We start from the raw sequence: 24,427 nt of genomic DNA on the forward strand, positions 1-24,427 counted from the left end.
CAAGGGCCACAGCGTGAAATTCCACCCCAGACATGAAGCTTGAGGGGGTGTTTAGCTTTAGGCTTTGGCGTCCCTGCAAAGTTGCTCCTCCTCCAGCACTTCAAGGCAAAACGCTCAAGGGCCACAGTCGACTCGTCGGTGAAGAGGACATCGTCGAATTTCTCCCCAGCAGCTTTCCATTTCTCAGCCTGGAGTAGACGTGCTTCTTTGTTTTTGTCCCTCGTCATAGGAACAAATCTGCAGAATATGTAGAAATTAGGCTTAAGCGAGCAGTTCATTACTAATAAATGTAACATAATTTAAAATTTCAATGCAAGATGCAAAAGAGCCTAATGTTTTACCTTGACTTCCCATAGTTCCAGCCAAGCTGATGCAACGCCTTCCGCACCGACCATAAACTGATGTTTATGTTGTGGTCACGCAAAAGAATCTCTTTCAATTTTCTTGCAGGTAACTCGTCGTTTGCTTTCAGGATGGCATCTAGTCTTTCCACCACCTGACTGATAGAGAGACATTGTTAGGGTAATAACAACAATAATAATAATAATAATAATAATAATAATAATAATAATAATAATAATAATAATGAAAATATATATATATTGGCAATACCTTGTCAGTTTACGTGGTTTACAGACTCTTTTCTCCACAGTTGCATGCAGGAAATGATGCTGAATTGTGCGCAGGGAGGCTGAGACTCCGGCCGACTTGAGATGTGCAGCGATGGCTCGTGCAGTCCAGCCTTTCCTCCGCAGAGTCTTGATGAGTTCACTCGTTTTCGCGTCGATCATAGCCATCTCTGAGTAAATCGAAGTCCAACTCAATGAAGACTAACCAAATGTAGTCCATGTACAGTAGGCTACAACAATTTATTCTTGCTGAGTGGGCGTTGATTAGGATGCCTCTCCCAAGGGGCGTGTCTGGTCTAAAATGATTTTTTTTCTTTTACTGTGGGTCTCACATTCGCCTAATGGGCGTGGCTACCCTACTGTAACTCTGCTGCCTTGTTCAATCACGTCCTCAGTTCTGTACCATATGGGCTATATGGCCCCCTGCTGATTACTCGACTCGACCTACTGATTACTTTAGCTGACCGAATTCAACTGCTTCAAGATGAAGAGCGCACGTTTCTACGGAGCATCCAAGGTCAGCAAGGCTCTCTTTCCCCGAGATGAGAACTCACCACCTGCTGCACGGGGGCGCAAAAAGGTATTTTTTCCCATTACATTTACAAGCGAGAATCAAACATTTGTCAACCTAATGGAAGAGATCAACGTTTTTAATTTTCAGTCTCTAATTTCTTTGCTATTTTTCCTTGTTACAGGTTGCAGCAAAAACCGCACAATCGTCTGCCCCGCCAGCAAAGCGTCTCATCCAAAAAAAAGCGGTAAGTGTCATAGGCCTAGACTACACTTTATACCGTGTACTGTATACTACTCTATCTCCCTTGTTTATTATACCGTAAACCATGACTCATTACTTGTTTGTTTTTCAAACCACAGGCAGAGGTTTCTCGTTTGGTGGCTCCTCGTGTTCCTGGTGATGTTGCTCTGAATATGCTCCTGGACCACAGAACGCAGCAGCTGCAGCGCGAGAAAGAGGAAAAAGGCAAGCTTCTGGCAGAAAAAGAGACCCTGCTCGCAAAAATTACCCGGATGGAGGATGAACTGGCAACCCTGAGGCAGGAAAATCAAAACCTCAGAGAGAGCGGGAACTCCGAAGGAAGAGGGCAGGCTTTCATGGAGGAGATCCGAGCTGGGATCGGAGAACTGCGAGATGCTTTCCGCGAGCAGCGAACTCGCATCCCGGTTACGCCCCTTACCCCCGTCAGGCCGATCCCACGACACACATCGACTCCTGATCTTTCCTCGTCGCAAGCCTCGATGTCTCCGCTGGTTCTATCTTCAACCTCGGACAGCATTAACATCTCTCACCAACACCCCGATGTAAGCTTGAGGCATGTCGGACCTGAAGACCATGCTCAAGTCCGTCACCAGAGCCACGGCCAGGTGGGACGTTTTGGGTGCCTACTGTTCCGGAGAGTCATTTCAGAGGACAATTACCGAGCCTGGGCCAAAACGACAAACTGGGACGGATCCCGGGGGAAACATGAACTGCCACAAAATGTGAAGAACTTTGTAGTGCAGTCACTGAGAACGGAGTTTCCAGGCATGGACAGAAAGGACTTGAAATACTGCATAGATAAGATCAACGAGTTCTTGCGAACTCCGAGAAGATCATCTGAGGGTCCTATCCTCACCCTACTGTAGCCTACAGTAGCCTACAGTACTTGATGCTACAATGTGTGTGTGTTTTTTCTTCTTCAATAAAATGTTTTCATATCCAAGTTTGCTCGAGGCATCTTATTTTGTCAAGTGATTCAAAAAGCAGTAAGCAAGGTTATTATAGCCTATAAAGCTCTATAAAGCTAGAGAAAAAAAATCAGTTCTTTGTTCTAAAGACTCATTTTATTGTGGGAAATATTCATTTACTAGAGACAAGGGAGACACACATTAGGGCAGGTGCAGAGTGAAAACAGGCAAAAATAGAGAAAAACCACAAGCATATAATAAAACCAAATAAAAGCCCAGGCTTTGCTTTGCTTAAATCGCTCAAATCAACCGGCGTCTCCACTCCTCTCCCTCACTTTAGCACCTTGTGGGGGACAGCTCTCCATTTCAGCACCTCCACCCCGACAGCCCCCCTCCCTCCCCCCGCAGCAGAACGGTTGCTTTCTCCCCGGCTACAGTACGTTGGTGGAGATCTCCCACACAGTAAAAGATTTAGGCAACACATTCTTCCAGCTGGCTGTTTTTCTTCCAGTTACAGAAAGTATACAGCCTATGTGCAAAGTACCACATTAACATCTCTATTCATATAACGCCCATCGAAACAGCTGATTTACATGTCGGCCGTTAACACATGGCGATTGGCCATTCACGCGGCTTTGTTCTTGGTTTCGGCCAATCAGCTTATAAGCACATGGCTAATTATCAGCTTTCAACCAATCGCACTGTTTTAATGTGTGTGTGTGAAAGTTATTTTCTTTAGTTCATTTTCGTTTCTTTTGGATTTTTTTTACAACAATGTATCAATATAATATTGTTTTCGTTTCATTTCGTTATAAAAATCAATCCCTTTTCTTTGAAACAATGAGATTGAGCAGCTAAAACTCAATAAACTCAACCATGGCTTGTCTTATTGTTAATCTGAACGCACATGTATAAAGGGCAGAGTCAAGGCAGCAGATAAATCACAAAACATCAACGCGTCCGTGAGCGGCACCTCATTTTCTCCTGTGAAGAAGAAGAGAAAAAATAACCCCATGGTCCGACCTGACCCAGTTATTGAATGTTAAGGTTTATTTAGAAGAAGTCTGATTATGACTGCTGCTCTGGATCAGATTATTTGCTCATAATTCGGGTTATTTTCAAACAGTGGCCAAACAACAGATCAATTAATTATTATAGACTATATTTTCCATTTTTGCTAAGCGGTTTGTTCTGAATTAAATAAAAGCCTGTCCCATACAGCCGCGTGTGTTACGCCGTGTTTTGTTGATGCTATCATCTTTGCCTTGCGCAGATGATCCTTCATAATTTGTGATACATAATCATCAAGTCATAAAGCAAGACAGGCTTTATCATATTACAATATTTTCTGTGATTTAGGCAGGGTATACAGTAGTTAGTTCTAGTTTAATAGCCTAGAGTTTAAGCTGTGGATTACTGCACAGATCACTGAGTCATCCGCCTGTCGTCCTCCGTTCTCACAGATGCCACCTGGCGGTTGTTCTGGCACATTGAGGCTTTTCATTAAAACCTCTTGTCTCGCCAAAGAAAAAAAATGCATGAGTCTTGTGGCGTCTCGCGTGAACCACGCGTGAAGTCCGCAAATTTGAACCAGTAACATCTGTAGTAAGCACCTCATGTGTCAGGTTGGATGTGCTTGTTTTGAGGAGCAGAGCATCCAGAATGCGCCGAGCGATGCCTATCATCCTCTCCCACACTCCACCCATATGGGAGGAGTGGGGAGGATTAAAGACCCAGGTGCATTTGCTGTCATGGAGGTGTGTCTGCAGATCAGGATCCTCTGTGTCAAGGTTGAGTTCCTTACACGCCCCAATAAAATTTGTTCCCCGATCCGACCGGAGTGTTTTGATGGGTCCCCTGATTGCTGTGAACCGCCTGAGACCATTAATGAAGCTCGCAGTAGTCATGGTTTCTAGGACCTCAATATGCACCGCCCTGGTGCTCAAACAGGTAAACATGGCTGCCCACCGCTTACTCTCTGCGTGGCCTCCTCTTGTTCTTCGAGCCGTCACGATCCATGGGCCAAAGACGTCTACTCCAACATGAGTAAACGGTGGCGATGATGACAGTCTGTCTGCTGGTAACTCCGACATCTTCTGTTCCTCTAGTTTACCTCTGAGTCTTTTGCAAGTGACACATTTATGTATGACAGTAGAAACAAGTTTCTTTCCCCCAATTAGCCACAGTCCGGCTGATCTCAGGGCGCCTTCTGTAAAATGACGTCCCTGATGTGCAACTTGATCATGGTAATGTCTCACCAATAGTGTGGCTGTGTGCGTCTTTGGAATGATCACAGGATGTTTATCATCAAAGCTCACGTCTGACGAGGATGTACGACCACCGACTCTCAATAGTCCATCTTGGTCTAAAAATGGAGACAATTTCACAAGAGGGCTTTGTCTTGGGAGTGGATCCCCTTTGATAAGATGCTCTATCTCTTTAAAGAAGACCTCTTGCTGCGTTGTCCTGATGATCACAGCTGTCGCTTGGACATTTTCCTCTCCTCTACTGCCTTCACTATCAGGAACCTTCACCTCACTTCTGATTCTCTTGATTAATCTGGAGATAGCTCGCACCAGAGACTTCCACGAGGAGAATCTTTCAAACCTCTGCGCCCCAAGCAGATTCTTTGACGCCGATGACACCTTCGTGCTGATGGCTGTAACCTCAGGACGGATTTCTTGATCCTGGTCTGGATGTATCAGCTCAAAGTTGTCGACAGGAGCAGTGGTCTCTTGCTGCGGCCTCGACAGAAACAATGGCCCAGAAAACCAGTTGGTACACTTGAGGTCTGCAGCAGCTAGTGGCCTAGTCCCGTGGTCAGCAGGGTTTTGTTCAGTGTTGATGTACTGCCACTGCTGTGGATGAGAAGACTTCCTGATTCGTGTGATTCTGTTGGAGACGTAGACGTAGAATCTGCGTGACGTGTTGTTAATGTAACCTAGCACAATTCTACTATCTGTGTAGAATTGCACTGAGTGAATGTCAATGTCCATTTCACCTTTAATGAAGTCTGCCACCTCGACTGCCAAAACGGCAGCGCAGAGTTCCAGACGAGGGACTGTATGTGCCGGACGCGGTGTCAGTTTGGATTTTCCCATGACGAAGCCCACATGACACTCACCTGTCATGGAGACAGTTCTCAGGTAAGCAACAGCTGCTATAGCAATGTCAGAAGCATCTGAAAAAACACAAAGTTGTCTGTACTGAGTCTGTGTAGCCAATGAAACAGGTACATAAGGTCTTGGGATATCAAGCTGCTCCAGCTCTTTCATGGCGTCTCTCCAGAGTTTCCATTGTTCTTGTTTTGCTGTTGGAAGTGGAGCGTCCCAATCGTACTGTTCAACAGAAAGCTCTCTCATTATGTTCCTTCCCCCCACAGTAACTGGCGCCACAAACCCTAAGGGATCAAATAGGCTGTTCACTGTGGAGAGAATGCCTCTTTTAGTCAAAGGTTTCTCTTCTGAGGAAACACAGAAGGTGAAGCTGTCTGTCACTAGGTTCCAGCCGAGACCTAGGCTTCTCTGTAGGGGCGGTGATTCTCCTCCAAAATCGAAGTCTTTAACATCTTTGGCCCAGTCTTCTGTGGGGAAGGCTTGCATGACGCTGCTGCTGTTGGATGCTATCTTGTGTAGTCTGATGTTCGACTCAGCTAACATTTCTTGAGACGTCTTCAAAACCTTGATAGCGTCTGTTTCAGTGGGGAACGATGCAAGTCCATCATCCACGTAAAAGTTGCGCATGACAAACTCTCTTGCTTCGGGAGTGGACTCTGTTGCCTCTGAAGCGGCTCGTCGTAGGCAGTAAATAGCAACAGCTGGCGACGGACTGTTGCCAAATACATGGACCGTCATGCGAAACTCTTTCACTGGTTTCTGCAGGTCATTATCTTCATACCACAAGAACCTCAAAAAATCGCGATGTTCCTCGCAGACTGTGAAGCAATAAAACATCTGCTGCACATCTGCAGTAACTGCGACTGGTTCTTTGCGGAAACGGATCAGGACCCCGAGAAGGGTGTTGTTCAGATCAGGACCACAGAGGAGTACGTCATTAAGGGAAAGTCCTTCATGTTTAGCACTGGAATCGAACACTACTCTTATCTGATCTGGCTTGCGTGGATGGTAAACGCCGAATAAGGGTAGGTACCAACATTCCTGGCCTTCTGTTAGCGGTGGAGCTGGCTCTGCTTGCTTCGCATCGAATATCTTCTGCATGAAGTTGATGAAATCTTTTTTCATCTGTGGTTTCCTGTCCAGATTGCGCCTTACAGATGACAGACGCTTCAAAGCTTGAAGTCGGTTGTTTGGAAGACGGTTCCGTGGTGTTCGAAAAGGTAAGGGGGCAACCCATGTGTTTGCTTCATCCTTATAAGTTTGTTGATCCAGTGTTTCCAGAAAAATCCTATCTTCAATTGACAGATCCAGGTTGTCGTCGTGTTCTGTTCTCTGAAATACTTGATAACCAAGATCGTCAGTCTCCCTCACTTGGTTAGGCATGGCACTTTGAAGATTCAAGCTTGGTGTGTGACAACTGAACTTCTCTTTGACCTGAATGTTGTTGGTGCATGGACCCAAAAGTGAAGCTCGTCCATTGTGTAGAATGTTGGTTTTGTAGACTTTGGTTTGAAATGACTTATGTGCAGCTCCGAGACACACCTCTCCAACAACGACCCATCCAAGGTCCAGACGTTGAGCGTATGGTTCATTGTGGAGTCCATTGTGCTGCTCTCTGACCTTGTGCACACAGAGAATGTCTCTACCAAGGAGGATGAGGATTTCTGCATGCGGATCGACGTCTGGGATTTTGCCTGCTGCTGGCTTCAGGTGGGGATAGTGAAGAGCAACTTCTGGAGCTGGGATTTCCGCTCTGTCATCGGGAATCATGTCGCACTCGATGAGAGTAGGAAGAGAGAGCTGTGCCGTACCATCCAGAGACTCGATGATGAAGTTGTTTGCTCGCCTTCCTGTGACGTCCATGACTCCTGAACACGTCTTCAATGTATACGGCTCTAAGTGTCCATCAATATTGAAAAGATCAAAGAAGTCTGTCTTTGCAAGTGAGCGGTTGCTTTGTTCATCAAGAACAGCGTACATTTTGACTGCTCTTTCTGACTGTCCTACAGGATACACTCTCACCAAACATATTTTAGAACATGATCTGGAGCCGTCTAAATTTCCACATATTTCAGTGCACTTAGATGTCACATCCGTGGCTGTTGGCTCGTTTTGCTCCCCGCCGTGGTCTTCTGAAGCAGCGGAGCTTTTCCACTTTAAAGGGAGAGGTTCTGGATGAAGAGCTGTAGTATGTGTTTCACTTCCACATTCTCTGCACTTTAATGGCACATTGCAGTCTTTAGCCATGTGGTTAATGGAAGAACAACATCTGAAACACACATACTTGTCCTTCAGGAGAGATTTTCTTTCTTCTAGACTCTTACTTCTGAACAGACGACACTTCCTCAGTGGATGCGGTTTACCATGCAGAGGACACTGTTTATCAGGGTCCGTGATGCTCTTGTCAGTGGTAAGATGTTGATTAGCTCCACCTGCTGGTGACACATCCGTTTTCCTGACAGAGATTGGAAGCTGGTGTTTCTGCTTTAGACCTGTTGGTTTTTCTGTTCTCAGGCTGAAGGTTGTGACACAAGCAAAGCTAGGGTCGTTGCGAACCTTGGCTTCCTCACTGATGAATCTGACAAAGAATGAAAATGGAGGATAGGACACAGCACATTCTCTCTTGTATTTTGAAGCAACGGTAACCCACTTCTCCTGCAGGTTATATGGGAGTTTCGCCAGGATAGGGTTGACTCCATGTGCTGTATCCAGATGAGAAAGGCCGGGAAGATAGCCGTTCTGCTTTGCTGCTTGTAGCTCCAGAAGAAGATCTCCTAGTTCCCTCAAACGCTGATTCTCTCTGTTCGACACCTTTGGAAAGTCCTCAACTCTTTTTAACAGTGCATGCTCTATGATTTCTGGTGCACCGAAACATTCTTCCAGTCGCTGCCACACCATGTTGAGACCTGCCCTAGGGTCGTAGACGTAAGCTGCTCTGATTCTTCTTGCTTGAGCAGCTGATTGTGGTCCGAGCCATTTTGCTAGCAGGTCCAACTCTTCTTGTGGTAGCAGATTCAGATCCCAAACTGCAGACTGGAACGATGTCCTCCACGCCCAGTAATTCTCGGGTTGATCATCGAATTTCAGCAACCCGGAACTAACCATCTCTCGACGCATCATATATTTTGCAAGGTCCGAGGTGTCTGTAGGATGGACATGAGGAGGTCTTGGTGTAGATACGTTGGGCCCAGAATGATAAAGCTGGCTGTTGTTGATGGGCTTTTTTACATAAGGATAATAATTCCCGCTGGCGGGTTCTCTCTTGGGACTTACAGCATAGTTGTATTGTGACTGGTTCACCTCAACCTTTTGTGTTTGGTCGGATGAGAGAAATGGCAAAGGTTTAAACTCTTCTTTGCTGTGCCGACTTCCCTGGTAACCGTCCGGGTCTTTGTGGTCCATAGTCGCTTTAAGGTAGCCTGAGGCTGGCTGATGCACGGATGCAGATGGAGGATCAGGAGGATGGTCAGGATACGTTTGCAGACCAGCATTGAAATCTGCATGTTGTTGCACATACTCTTGAGTGCGCTGGATTGGATCGATGAGTGGCATTTCTACCAGTTGGGGCTGTTGTGGGTCTCCGGTTTCCTGTGCGGATTCTTCCCAAGCTTGAGCCTCAGCTTGTGCTGCCGCCGCTTCCTTTTCTGATTTGAGCACATGCAGATCTGCATCTAACTCAGCTTTCTGTTTTAGCTGGTCAGCTTGTTTCTTCAAGATGTCGGCTTCCTTGTGTGCAAAGGAAAGCTTTACTCGTGCAGCTTCAGCCTTTGCTCTTGCCCTGGCCACAGCGACAGATGACGAGGAGGTGAGTTGACTGGAGCGTTGAGAACCTGATCCTCTTGATCTTGTCTCCAGTGTTTTTTCTCTTTTGTTTTCATCTGCAGGAGTTGCCATGATTGACAAGTCTTCTCTGATGCTTTAATCACTTGCAACTGTGGAGCAGTCTGTTTAGGCAGAGTGTGACGAGAAGAAGCCTTTTACTATTCTGCCCTCCCTGGACGTGGTCTAGTTTAGCAGATAGCTAACAGATAGTCTTCAATAAGAAGCAATGTTTTCCTTTTCTTCAAGGGTTTATTGACACTTTTGAAGAGCACTGTAAACTGACACATACAGAAAGAAGATAAGCATTAGACTATGTAGCTTTGAGTACATAATGTGTTCAATTAACACAGCTTAAATCAAAGTTAACTCTATACAGTAAAGTCAGTAATGTAAACAAACAAGAAAATAGACCGTTAGCTTGATGCTAATTTACAATGGAAAACGCCATAGACGGGCTAACGGTTTAGCATCGTAATATCGGTAAAAACGTAAAATAACTGTCGTTTTATATCCATTACAGAAACAGCAATATATCAAGCTATATGTCGATTGTGTTGACAATAATACTCACAGGCTTATGATCTCTTAAACTCAAACCAACTGGAACTGCCGAAGTTTGGCTGCAGACTAGCTGCTTCTGCTGATGTTATTGTCATTCACTCCACCTCTATTGTCATACTGCCACCCTCTGGCGAAGACGTGTAACTACATGCCACAAAGGGCAGAACAGGTAGATAGATTGATTTTATTGATCCCATACTGGGAAATTCTTGTTACTGCAGCATATGGACACCTCGAAATACACACACTATACAGTATAAACACGAATATATATGTGTATACACACACAGTGTGTATTATGATACAGATTGGTACGGTGAAATAGTTACAAAAACGGGAATGTATGTACAATACTGGTTCATCATGTCAACCGCGAACATGATTATCCACTGTTTACATTCAGATGCAATTCAAAATTTAAAGATATTTTCATTTATCAGAGCAACATTCAGATAATTGTGCAGCTTTTTGTCACCTTAAGTTGTTTCTTTCTATAGGAGCTGCATGTGCCAGATATTGAGTGGGAGTGCAGTGGAATTCAAGGTGACAACAGCCAAGGTATCAATGTTCCAGTCCTTCATTATTCTCTGGATGAAGTGGAGATGGAGCAGCTTAGAAGATCCATAGATCCTCTTGGCCCCTCTGATTGTCATGGAATGGACATTTACATGGCCACAGTTGAATGTGTGCAGAGCATCATCAACCGTCAGCTATAAGCAATATGCCTGTCTGACACCCAACTGACTAATTCTCATGAGGTCTGCAACAAAACAAACGATTATTTTTGTTATTGACTAATGCAGGGCTGTCGCAAGAAACGTAATGTTGCTGTACTATTGACAAGGCTAACCATATGTGATGGCAACTGTCACTGTGTGAGTTGGATATTGCACTGAAAAAGAAATGCAGAGGGCGTCTTTTTCTACAGTAAGCCCAAGTCATCTGCTGAGTGTTTTTTTTTTACATTTCTGCTTTACAATATAATAATAAAATAATGTTTCTGTCATTCCCTCTTTTTTACAGCTGCTCTCCGTCTTCATTGTCTCGGTTTGCTTGCTCAATTCTGTCACACTCTTGTTCTCATCTCTTTTTAAAAATGTGTTGGGAAGCCAGTAACAGAGCCTCACTTTAATTTTAACGTGAAACAGAGATATTATCAGTTAATCCTAAACTGGTCATACTACTAATACTTCATCTTATTTTAGGGGGCAGTAACTTGAAATAAAATATTTTTGCTTATGAATGGATTCTTGAATTTTTTTAATGAAGGCAAGAGAAATGTGATTTTAATGTGTTAATTATACTTTCTCTAGTGGGAAAATCATATCTAACAAACATTATTGTTCCAAGCAGAGCACGACTGGTATTCTTGACCTAAAATTATATTGACACTGTATATTTTTGATTGATTAGATCATGAATGGATTCCTCATTGGAATCAAGATTTGTTAAATTATTTTGTAAAATGTAAGTTTTCAACAACTACCACATTAAGGTCTAATTTTTGTAGCAACATAATGAAAGCTACTCCAAAGTCCTATAGCTCTAGTAACTATCATATCCACAGTCTTGCCCATTGTAGAACTGGCAACTGTCTTCAGGATAAAAGAAAATTTGCACCTAGGTAATGTGTTAGCATGTTAATTTATGGAAGTTATAAATAAATATCAGTATCTCAAAATCACAATAGCCACACTTCTGTTCTTAATATACTTTATTGCCAATGTTGAACAAGGCAAGAGAAAATCTATAAAAATATTAATAGCACCGGTAGTATCACAATTAATGTGAGGTTTAAATGGTGCGAACCTTTTAGAGTGCAAAACGGTTAACTTTACAGGGTTAACAGCTGACAATTTACTGCTCTCTGTGGTTTGAAATATTTTGAGCAGTTGTACTGGCTACACCCAAGTTAGCAATATGGCAGGAACTTGACCAGGATAACAGCTTTAGAAGTACAGACATCAAGAACTAACTGTAAACACTGCACATTGACAAACATCACTTACTGTGAACTGCTCTAACCCTGTGTAAAAGGAATTCACTGCAGTACACTCAAACTCTTACCAAGTATATTTGTGTTATTTATAGTCAAAACAAATCTGCCAATGGAGCAAGATTTTTGTCTTATTACAAAAAGTGAAAATTTGCTTGAAACAAGTAACTTATTAGATGACATGTCTTATTAAAAGTGTAATGAGATTTGTTTTGACTAGAAATTAGACATTTTGACTAGAGATAACACAAATGTACTTGGTAAGAGTTTGAGTTTACAGAAGTGAATACAAAATTATCAGGACAGGACTCATAACAAAACATTAGAACCACTAAGAACCTTCAAGATGAATTTCTTTTTGTGCGTTTAAACAAGACCAAACCCTGTGTCACAGGTTGTAATGGCAGCAACCAAGTCGGACTCAAAGTCTCTGTAGGTTGTGTAATGGTGAGGCAACTTGATGGTCTCAAAGCATGTCAAGGCCCTGGGAAGAAGGCCACTTGCCACCTTCACAATCAGCTCCTTGGGTGGGACCTCCCAGCCCACCCAGAATCGCAGTAGATTTTTCAGATGCTCCGAAGTCGCTGATAAAGACAATACACACTTGTGAGATATGTGCTTTCTACTCAGGCATCATATTTTTTTATTTTCACAGTTTAATAATGAAGTGTCATTCAATAGAAAAGGTAGACAAGGAAGGAAGGGAGAGTCATTCAATGGAAAAACTAAAATGCATTTGTGGAAAAGCAATGTTGAAATAACACACCACTTTCAATAAAAGTCCTGAAGTAAGCCATGACCCGAGTCACAGCCTCGACAGAGACATCTTCATCCTCATCATCATCAGATTCTGGATTCAGCTTGGGCCATGTAACGTGTGCAAGGATCATCTGCAAAGACAGAGAATGGTCTTAAGACTTAGTCATACTGAATGGGACTTATAATTAATGTACAAAAACTAATGTCATCTACCTGGGGTGTAATCTCAGCTTCTTTCTCAGAAGGGAAAAGCAGCTTTACCACATCTGCTCTACTGGAGAGAATTGGCCAAATGCCAGTCTCCTTCAGTCCCTTTCGCAATTGCTTCACTTGTTTAGTTGATCGGCCCAGAACCTGTGTAAAACAGCCTTATAAATCTGGATATACTCCAGATTTCTTTTGTTTATAAACAAAAACACCAATATCACCAAATTATTTACCGAATGCAGGAGCAGCTTGTCATGGAGCCACTTCATGTTGTTTAGAGTTGGAAGTGGAAGGTCCCACGCCATGCAAAGGCTGACAACACGGTCACGTTCATCTTCAAGTGCAGATTTCTCTGTCAGCTTGAGACCGATAGGAAGGTAGGAAGGAAGGAAGGAAGGAAGGAAGGAAGGAAGGAAGACAGGAAAAGAGGTAGGAAGAAAGAAAAAAAATGAAAGAAAAGGACAGTCCAATTAGTGCAAGTCACACAGGTCTTAATATATTCCAGGTGCACAAATCTTACTGATGGTGTTACTTTTATACTTCCTAAGTGTAACATCCCTGCTGAACATTACAGATCACAATGTGACTTTACATCATGAGTCAGGTTTATTAGGTCACGTACATATTCTTTAGTAATCATTGGCTAAAGAGGATTTGCCTGTTTTGAAAGGCTATGCAAAGAATATTACAAAATCTAAGAGGAATATTAAATTACTCATGATGCAAAAACTTGGAAAGTAGAATTGCTCCAGAAATTCTCCACAAACTTAATAGCCCTTGCTTTAACAATGTTGAACAAGGCAAAGAGACGGCTTTCTCTAACAATATGCAGTAAAATCAAGGTTGCTAAACTTACCAGCTGGATTGTTTCACGGATGTCTAAATCAGGACAGTCTTCAATCATGACTGTGGCAGTGTCAATGCAACCACCACACAGCACATGAGTGATGGCTGGGCTGAGACCAGGGAAACCAGGACCTCCATATAAGAAGCAATGCCCCATCATTCGCCCTGCCATCAGGAACAGCTCACTCTCCACCATCACAGCAGAGTTGGCAGGCACCAAGTGATCTGACTGACCCTCGAAAATCTTTGTGATTGCACCGTTTCCTATTTCAAAATGATAATTATGACAGCATTTTTGCCTTAAAGTAGCCCAAACAATACCTATAGTGCTCGGACATTTGAAATGTTAGAAATGGAGTGCTGTGTAAACACTGACCAAGATTGAGTTGGAATCCAGTTCTCAGCTTCAGCATCATGGTTGACATAACATGTCGGTTAACACCAAGTCCTACAGCAGCATCACCTATGGGAAAGATGGACACAACTTGGCATATTTAAGTATTAAACAGCAATACCCTAATGTGGAAACAAGTTTAGAAAATAACCAAATTATGTATTAATAATTATTAGTTCCTTTAACTTTCACAAACAGCGCACCTTCAAGTGTGCATCTCAGTGGCGACGCCCACTCCACATTTCTGCGCTTATAGAAGCTCACATAGGACCTGTCCTGTTCTTCCTGGTCTTTCCTCAAGTCCACTGAGAAATGATTCTCTTGAGAACCATTCTTATTGTTCAGCATCTCTTGGGTGAATAGCCAAACAGCTGTCTTGGGATCTGCAACAGTCTTCCAATCTGACAGGGCAAAGAACATGTCTGTAGTATGTAAATCTATTTTTACAACAAATCAAAAAGAGAACACAATAAGTTTAAATGTAGGTGCATGCTGGAAAGACAGAGTGGGACATGTTCCCTTCCAATGACATACCTCCTGATGTGCTTGCTGCTGTTCTTGGTGGAGATGGTGTTACAGTATTCCCATTGACATCAGAAATGCTGCCAAAAAAAAGTGGGTTCGGCAAACATTCTTGATACTCACAATTTTTTAAATTTTCCTTTGAGGATGAAAAGGGTAATTTTATTTTATCTTAACACCTGTGATAAGTAATCATTAGACAAGTACCTCTCGCCACAGAAACTTGCATGCATCTCCAGACTGTGCATAGGATACAACTGGCTACAGATGGGGCAGGAAACCATAGAGGACAATGCAGTTGTGGAACATGTGTTCATCTTCACAGAAAAAATAGAAAAAAATAGTTATTCAACTATTTTCCCCCAAAATAATGTTAAAAGTTTATCTGCTCTCCAGCTGTGAAACAAGAGAAAGGTTGATAGACACTGGAGTCAGTGTATGCCTGAGTGTGACAGATCCATGATCAAATAATTACCAGGGAAAAAATATAGATTGAGAAATAGTGTTAACCATTTGTAGTGATCACGGTTACAGTGATCATTTTGGGTCTTCTCATACATGAAGATGTACACATTAAAACCACTGTTATTTTATTTTCCAATGAAACAGCTGTACTGTATTTCAAATAGTCAATAAAATTCAGTGAAGCTGTCTGTTTCATTACTTTATATTAATGTAATAAATGTACTGTACAAATGCCAATGAGTTGGTAATCTACATGATAAATGAAGAAAAATAAAAATTTGGTGATAATAATAATCTCTTTAGTGATCAAATTGACCCAGACAAATGTGATGACTATAACGCCTAAAATACACTGGATGCGGAACGACTCCGAAACGGCTCCGCTACGGAACGGCTGCGTACTCCGACTCCGTCAACGCACACCGGTTCCGTCCATGATCTGCACTGTTGCGGGTCCGCCTGTGACAGCGGAGTCCCGAGGGCGCACGAGATCTCGCGAGTTCACGCATAATCACGCGATATAACCAGAAGAGAACCACAAGCATTTAAAAGGTTCATTCCATAGTCATTCAGAGGAGTAGCTAGAAGAAGATCAACTTGGTCCTGTCCTGTGGATCTGCCTTTTTTGTGGAGATTCAACCATGGGTAAGTGCAATATAAACGAAACTGATAATAAACTAAACATTTATTTAAGTTTATTTGTCTGAAAAGCCATGTAAATACAGTTAACTGTTGTTGTTGTTGTTGTTGTTGTTGTTGTTGTTGTTGTAAATTGAAAAAATATATATGCTAAAACAAAATAGCTGTAGTTAACATTGTACTTGTGACAATAACATTTAATACAGTAGGCCCATAGTATAGTAATAACAACATAGTAAACTATTCTGTGTATTTCAGTGCCTTTTCCTAGGAGGAGGGCAGCTGCTTTGTTGATTCTGCTTGCAAGACTGCGGAGGAGGGGTAGAAGGAGAACACGCCGGCACTGGGTCCATCCATTAAATCAGCACAGGCCTCAACAAGGAGATTTTTATCATCTTGTGGCTGAACTGCGCCTGGACAGTCAACGGCATCACCAGTACTTTAGAATGAGTGCACAGCAAATGGATCTGCTTCTCTCAATCATCGGCCCAGAAATCACCAAGCAGAACACAAACTACAGAGCTGCCATAGAAGCAAAGCAGAGACTGGCTGTTGGACTGAGGTGAGCTTATGTACACAACACAGTGAATCACTGACCACAATAGGTTTGACCTTTTATTATTTTAAATTAAAGTCACACACATTTTAAAACAGGAATACGTTTTAAAAAATATAAATAGGTAAGAACAAATATAAATATAAAATCACAGCAAAAAAATATTAATAGGAAAACACAAGAAAACAACTATTTACAAATCAGCAAACATAACTAAATGTTTGTGTATGGGGTGCTGCTACTCTCCCCCCACTGCAGGTCATCCTGGGAGGCCATCATTTGAGTGAATGGCCCAATAGGGTTGGGTTGGTTAACAGGCGGGGGATGGGTAAAAGCACCTGGCCTCTGCAGAGGTGCAAAGTGTGAGTGGGATGTAGGAGGGGGTTGAGAATAAGTGTAGCTTGGGTGTGGTGATGGCTGTGTAGAAGCCGGGCTGCTCTCAATGTTGTCGAGGAGGGTCAAAATTCCTATTTTTGCCTGTCGCCTTTTCCCCTGGTCCAGTCTGTGGAGTTGCGGAATTAGGCTCAATGCGAAGTGGTAGCACTCATCAATGTCACTTGATGGTTTGGGATTCGGTTCCTGTAAAATTTCAAGGAGCCGTTCCTCCACATCAGAGCTCTGCGCTGGTCTCTTCCGACCCCCCCTCTCTCTTGGGCTCTGGGACCTGTGGGGCTGAGATGTAGATGGCCCCGGCACAGACTGGGCTGCTGAAACCGTTGGTGCTGTAGATGTGCTTGTTAATGGCGAAACAGACACTGGTGGCACTGATGCAGTGGAGGAAGTCTGTTCATCAGATCCACATGCAGAAACTGGTGTGGATGATCTCTCCCCCTCTGCCAAAGCAGTGCTCAGGCTGCTTTTCGAACTACAAAACAAACACACACAGATAAACAGATTAGTCACATTGGTGTCTGATACACAATAATTATCTATTACTTAATTTGAAATGTGCACATATAATTTAAATATAATACTACCATCAATAATGTTATATAGTAAAAGTGATGATAATAATAATAATAATTTCATACAGACCTTCTCGGCTGTAGGTGGGGCAAAAGAAAAGACATGATGTCTGTGTATTTCCAGTCTTTTTGTGATCCCCCTGCTGAGCCACTGGCAAGCACCTTCTTTCGGCTCTTCACAAAGCTGTCCCTTAGTGAACGCCATTTTGCCTTGCAGAGATCGGCTGAAAAATGAGAGACATATTTAAACAAAATAATCATACATTTGACTAATCTTTTTTTCTTTATTAACTTCACAGGTACTTGGCTTCTGGGGACTCACTTATCAGCCTAGCATTCAACTACCGCCTCGGCCACGCAACTGTGAGAAACTCTGTTCACATGGTGTGTGCTGCCATTGAGAAGGTGATGATGACGCAGTTTTTTCCACCACTGACCCAAGAGACATGGAAAGCTATAGCACAACGCTTCATGGAAAAGTGGAACTTTCCAAATTGCCTGGGAGCAATTGATGGGAAACACATTGTCATTCAAGCACCACCCCTATCCGGCAGTCAGTACTTCAACTATAAGAAGACGTTCTCTATAGTGCTTCTGGCTCTGGTGGATGCAGACTACCGTTTCAGGTTCATTCAGGTGGGAGACTTTGGGAGGACATCTGATGGTGGGATCTATGCAGGATCAGATTTGGGGAAAGGGATGGAGATGAACACTCTTCATGTTCCCCCAAAAACCTCTCTGCCTGCTGCTGCACAGATCGGGGAGGTACCACACGTCATAGTGGGCGATGCAGCATTCCCCTTGAAGCCCTACCTGATGCGACCATACCCAGGACAGAACCTAGACCACAAAAGGAGGGTTTTCAACTACAGACTCTCCAGAGCCAGGATGGTGGTTGAAAATGCCTTTGGCATTTTGGCATCACGTTGGAGGATTTTCCATAGAAGGATCAACCTGCACCCCAAACACGTGGATACACTTGTGGTGGCAGCGTGCATCCTCCACAATTTCCTCCTTGCCCCAAATGACAATGTGCAGCTGCTGGAAGAGGCAGAGGAACTTGGGAGACGCATGGCCCCAGTAAGAAACATGGGAGGAAACAGGGCATCAAGAGAAGCCTGTGCTGTTAGGGAGAGCTTTGCCACTTTTTTCACCTCCCCCCAGGGCAGTGTGTCCTGGCAGGACAGAATGATATAAAGTGATTTCACTAGAAGTCATTAACTTGACTTAAATAGTGTACATTGTGTTTTTTTCTGGTGTGAAGCGGTTGTAGCTACTATGTTGTGAATTGTGTGTGATTTTTATTCAAAATAAACTTTTCTGACAACTTCTTCTCAACTTCTTGTCAGTCCCCCAATTTGCAAGTGTGAAAGTAGGCTACAGCAGCCATTGTTATGTGATCAGGACACCAACAGCAAGGCAGAGACAGTCTCTCTACAGCACCTCCCCCTCAACTTAGTATTTTGGGTAACACAGCAGAGATTTACCAGGCTTTTTTAACTAAAACAAATGTCAAACACAATCTCAAATAAATAATTTATTTATTATCTCAACTTTAACTTAGCATTTAATGACACAGGGTGTCTTATTTGATGTACAAGAACAGACCATTTGCTTTCAAACATTTAATGGACCATGTTAGAAACTTACCATCCACTCCCATTACTCCTGCAATTGCTTTCCAAGCTGCTTCCTTTTTAAGGTTATCCTTATAAAAAGGATCTGACGAGTCATATATTACTGGATAATTCTGCACCTCCAAAATCAGCATCTCCTCGTCCATGGTGTTGTTGGGGAGAAAAGACGCCTCGAACCTTTGACCTGTTGACTTCAGGTCTGTCCCCGCCCATTATGACGTCTTCAAGTTGTGAAATACGATCCGCCGTGAAACAGAGGTATTTTATTTTGAAAATAAACCGGATGTTTTATTTTGTATCTGTGCACGACTTCCTGCCCGAACGAGTCTGCTCTGTGCTCAATTGATACGCCGTGCTCCGGTGTCCGGCAAAAATAGAAGCTCTGCGTATCTCTTGCGAGGGCTGCCGGATGCCGGTCCCATTCCGGACCCACGACGCAGCGGACCCGGAGTCGGTGGACGCTGCCACGGTGATTATAATTCATGCGTATCGGCTCCGCCGCCGTAGCGGAGCCGTTTCGGAGTCGTTCCGCATCCAGTGTATTTTAGGCGTAAGCAGATTCTGTATATAAAACAGGAAAGAGCATACTCCACAAACTCCACAACCAATAACAATAATTACTAAGAAGAAAGAAAGTCAGTGTGGGATTTTCAAGCTAGTTTTACTGAAGATGTACTTACATCTTTAGAGGATGTGGATTTTGTGGCCGTGACGGCATCAGTATCATCAGCTGATGAGTTATACACGGACACACACTCAACGTCTGAGTTAGAGTCCTGGTCCTGGTTACACAACAAATAAAATAGGTTACTCAAATACTTAATGTCATCATGAAGGCCAAATGAAATGTAAGAACACAACTTACTTCACAGTCTTTGTTGTCTGTACAACCCTCAACATGGAGGGCCAAAAGCTGTAATGGCATTGTCTCCTGACAATTGCCACAGGTTGCCTTTGGCATTTTAGAAAATTCTGAGGCATTTGTGGCAAGGGGGGTAACATCTAATTCACTCTGTAATGGGGCTACACTGTAAAAATGATAACTAGCAATTGTTGATCTCATTACAATTTTGAAATTAAACTGACTCAGAAATATGGCTTTGCAATAAGTAATCTATAAACTCTTGTCTGCCCAGCAAATTTTTCCCATTGTTGACTTAACTACTATTTTTAAGTCAGCTCAACAAGAAATTGTAAATCTATAAGCAGATTTTTGAGTTGAGTTGGGCCAACTCCGTCATTTGCTCTTGTGCGCATGCGCACACAAGCCTGGACCAGTTTGAACCGGTTTTAACAGCTTTGCTGAAGGTGTGCCCGTCCGACATTTTGTGGAGCAGAAACCGTGTGGTGGGAGCTGGCCAAACTTTCGCTCTCGCAGGTAAGATAAGCTTGTTTTTACTTCCATCACGCTGAATTAGTGCATGGTTGACTTTGTTTTTACTGTAGGGTCATTGTCTGTTGTTGTTGGTAACTTTTTCGCATGCGCCTCGTCGTCATGCAGACGCTTTCACATGGGGTAAACGGAGCTCGGAGGAGCATATTCGTGTAGCTATGCAGGCATGTGGGCTATCATTTCAGTGGTGTAAGTAATTCGGGAACTATATTCATTATGAAAAGCCAACGTTGTGCATTTTTTATCCGGTGCAACACTGGGTAAGTTAAACAAGGCGGCAAACAACGATGGTGTTCGTTTATCGCGACCTCTCTCACAGAAAAAAAAACACACCTCTCCGCGGCGCCGCCATTACTTGTTGTTTTATTTTCTGCTGTAGCGCTGTTATTTCGTCACTTTTTAAAGTTTTAATAATTTTTCATGCGAGAAAGTAAGGGTTTAGATCCCCACTGTGCGGTTAGTTTGTCTAAATGACGGCTGTTTCGAAGTTTGCTCCGAAGTTGAGAATCTCCACGTAGTGGCAAGCCCCCCGAGGTGGGGGACCTCGCAGAGGCAGCAAGCCGCCTGGAGAGCTCCGTCGGCCGGCCGAACTACGTAGTTCTGCCGGGGTGGTAACGGTCGTTAATTAACTCATCCCCAGGTTTTTAGAGGTTTGTCGCCGGGTTGCTCGATTCTTTTTAGAAGATAGGCTGTTGGTCTCACTGGTGTAATTTAACAATTGGGCAGCTGCATTAGTTTGAATCAAGAGTAAGTTAAAGCTGTGTGAAGGAGGAGAGGAGCAGCGCTGTACAGAAATCACCACATTTACATCAATAATGTTTTACAATGTACCGATCAGAATGCATTATTTTAAATGTTTTATTTTATGAATTTATAACATGGTTATGGTTGGTGTTTTTAAAAACAAATGTTTGAATTCATGTTTGCATTTTTGTTGCTTGTCATAGGCCTAGTTATAATTTAAAATCAAATTTACATTTTAAAATTAATTTACAGATTATATTCATAAATGATAGACAATTCCCAATAGATTTTTTCTTGTCTCTATTTTTGGCTTGTTGATGTAGGCTATTTAGCTCCTGCAACAAGGGATTCCTTCTGTGTTATGTATGGTTGTTTTATATAATGGCTGTTGCAGTTGGCTTTCAGGCCAGTACAGCTTGGTGTTGTTGCAATAATTATTATCAGACTAACTTTTAAGTTTTTCATATCAGTATTTTATCTTAAATTACAAAGGCTGTTGTGAAAATGCTATTCATGCTATTTGTGTCTCTTGTGTTTCAGTGGTGGATTCCACGCAGTGCTGGCTTTGTAAATTCTCCAGCTCCAGTCAAGTGACCCTCTTAAAACATCTTCGCCTTCGCCACAGTCAAGGTGCACACTGGCCTTGCACACTCACCAACTGTGTTTGTGTATTTAAACAAATTAAAGTTGTGTTTCATGCTCTGTCAGACATCAGGCTACATTTTTAGAGACTTAAAGAATGATAGATTAAAAAAATATCATTATTTTTTTCATTACTGTTTTTATCATGGTACTAAAAACAAATGTTTGAATTCATGTTTGCATTTTTGTTGCTTGTCATATGCCTAGTTATAATTTAAAATCAAATTTACATTTTAAAATCAATTTACAGATTATATTCATAAATTATAGACAATTCCCAATAGACTTTTTTCTTGTCTCTATTTTTGGCTTGTTGATGTAGGCTATTTAGCTCCTGCAACAAGGGATTCCTTCTGTGTTATGTATGGTTGTTTTATTTATTTATTTGTTTATATAACGGCTGTTGCAGTTGGCTTTCAGACCAGTACAGCTTGGTGTTATTGCAATAATTATTATCAGACTAACTTTTAAGTTTTTCATATCAGTATTCTATCTTAAATTACGTGTAGAGGCTGTTGTGAAAATGCTATTCATGGTATTTGTGTCTCTTGTGTTTCAGTGGTGGATTCCATGCTTCAGTGGTGGATTCCATGCAGTGCCGGCTTTGTAAATTCTCCAGCTCCAGTCAAGTGACCCTCTTAAAACATCTTCGCCTTCGCCACGGTCAAGGTGCACACTGGCCTTGCACACACACCAACTGTGTTTGTGTATTTAAAACACTTGGATCATTGAGATCACACCTCTCGAGATCACACGCGTCAGTGAAAATCCAGGAGTGTGTAACATTTCACTGCGAGTTGTGTGATTTTAAAGAGATTTGCAGTGAAAAAACGTTTTGGAACCATCTCGGACATCATTTAAAGAACAGAGAAACTGTACAATGTCCCTTTCTAAGGTGTACATTTAAAACAAACACTCGCCCAACCTTCAGTTCTCACAAAAGTCGAAACCATAAAAACTGGACACTTAAGGATTTCCGAACAATACAAAGAACTGTTACTGAAGATGAGATAATTGATGGTGAACAATCTGATAGTGAAGCAGGGACATCAGCTCATGATGTTGTGGGACTAAATGAGGTTGAAGATACTGTGGAGGATGTAGATAGTGAGACACTTGAGCACAAATTAGCCTCTCTCTTTTTGTCTATGCAAACTGTGTTGCACGTTTCTCGAAGTGCAACACAAAAGATTGTAGAACATTTGCATAACCTGCTGTCTTTCTCTAACACTCAAACTTTCAACAGTGTCAAAGAGATCCTTTCAAAACATAAAATTGAAGTAAATGATTGTGTTTTGCAAGAAATTTCAAGTGCTATAGCTCAAACTAATCCACTCCTTTTAACAATATCAGAGAAAGGTTCCCTATCTACAGATCACAGAAGGAATATATACTTCAAAGGGCACTTTCCTGTTATCGAACCCACAGAATATCTGTACAACACAGCCCATAAAAACTCTTTTGTATATATATCTGTCACTAAGGTACTTGAGACTTTACTTGGGTGTACAGATTTTTTTGACAAAATTGTATTTAATCAAGAAGCTTTATCTGGGCACTTTAAGTCTTTTCAAGACGGCAAGTATTACAAGGAGAATAAGCTACTGGGAGAACAAAACACTTGTATCAGTTTGGGATTATACATTGATGAATTTGAAGTGTGTAATCCATTGGGGACCTCTAGAAAACTTCATAAGATTACGGCAGTATATTGGGTGGTTCTAAATTTACCATCCAGGTTCAGATCGAGTCTCACTTCAATTCAGTTGGCTGTCTTGGGTAAAAGTGTAGACATAAAAAAATATGGTTATGAAAAGTTTCTTGAGCCATTGCTTAAAGATATAAAGTGTCTAGAACAAGAGGGAATTTTTGTTGAAGCTGTGGGCCAGTTTGTTAAAAGCACTGTGTATTGTGTATGTGCTGACAACCTCGGTGCGCATGGTCTTGCTGGCTTTTCTGAAAGTTTTAATGTTGAAAATTTCTGTCGGTTTTGTTTGATTAGTCGGGGCCAAATTGCAACCACTGAGGTTAATGATTTTCAATTTAGAAGTGTTGATCAGCATAACTTGTTTCTGGAAGAGCTTAAGCAGGGGGGCAACCTCAAAAGTGTTAAGGGGGTCAAAAGTGAATGTGTACTGGGCAAACATCTCCTGTTTTTTCACCCAATAACTGGATTTCCTCCAGATCTGTTGCATGATCTTTTGGAAGGGGTCATCCCTGTGGAATTATCCTTATGTTTGAAAAATCTGATTTCAAAACGCTTTATTACATTTGATGAGTTAAATGACTGCATAACATCATTTCCCTACAAGTATGAAGACAAAGTAAACAAGCCCCACAAAATTCCAAAAGCAAGCTTTGAAAAGGGGACAGTGGGGGGAAACGGGCATGAAAACTGGACACTGCTTCGTTTACTTCCTTTTGTGATTGGACGCAAGATACCAGAACAGGAGCCAGCTTGGGTGATTTTAATGGACCTCAAGGAAATTCTTGACATTGTTGTGTCAAGCAGGCTTTCTGAAGAAGCACTGTGTTATTTATCTTATAAACTACTCGATCATCGCAAGTTGCTCACCAGTACCTTTCCAGAGTTCAGACTGAGGCCGAAACATCATTTTATCGACCACTACCCGCAACTTATTCGCTGCTATGGGCCTTTGATTGAATTATGGACAATGCGATATGAGGCTAAGCATAGCTACTTTAAAAAGGTTGTCCATGACACTCGCAACTGGAAAAATGTGCTGCTCACTCTGTCCACGAAACATCAGCAAATGATAGCCTACCACCTGGACAGTGGGATCCTTTTCAAGCCAAAACTGTATGTTGAAAATGTGAAGGTGGTCAGGGT

General features: G+C 42.4%; 1 protein-coding gene and 1 long non-coding RNA gene across 2 annotated transcripts; both read left to right on the forward strand.

The window, feature by feature from the left end:
- The first annotated feature begins 576 nt into the window (after nucleotides 1–576).
- On the forward strand, nucleotides 577–2,376 carry LOC311007982 (uncharacterized protein). Its single transcript, XM_084001413.1, has 3 exons — nucleotides 577–1,209; nucleotides 1,325–1,387; nucleotides 1,503–2,376. The coding sequence occupies exons 1-3, from the start codon at nucleotides 1,114–1,116 to the stop codon at nucleotides 2,268–2,270; spliced, it is 927 nt and encodes a 308-aa protein (XP_083857539.1). The 5' UTR covers nucleotides 577–1,113; the 3' UTR covers nucleotides 2,271–2,376.
- A 12,993-nt stretch (nucleotides 2,377–15,369) lies between these two features.
- On the forward strand, nucleotides 15,370–17,706 carry LOC311007983. Its single transcript, XR_014596460.1, has 3 exons — nucleotides 15,370–15,645; nucleotides 15,898–16,201; nucleotides 17,460–17,706. It is a non-coding gene; the product is annotated as an uncharacterized lncRNA (long non-coding RNA).
- Nucleotides 17,707–24,427: the final 6,721 nt, after the last annotated feature.

This window comes from Trachurus trachurus (genome assembly GCF_905171665.1).
Source record: "Trachurus trachurus genome assembly, contig: scaffold_132_arrow_ctg1, whole genome shotgun sequence".
NCBI lineage: Eukaryota > Metazoa > Chordata > Actinopteri > Carangiformes > Carangidae > Trachurus > Trachurus trachurus.

Coding starts and splice junctions, on each gene's coding strand:
- LOC311007982 (XM_084001413.1), top strand. CDS start 1,114: ATGAAGAGCGCACGTTTCTACGGAGCATCCAAGGTCAGCAAGGCTCTC. Junction 1,210..1,324: donor CTGCACGGGGGCGCAAAAAG/GTATTTTTTCCC, acceptor TCCTTGTTACAG/GTTGCAGCAAAAACCGCACA. Junction 1,388..1,502: donor GTCTCATCCAAAAAAAAGCG/GTAAGTGTCATA, acceptor TTCAAACCACAG/GCAGAGGTTTCTCGTTTGGT.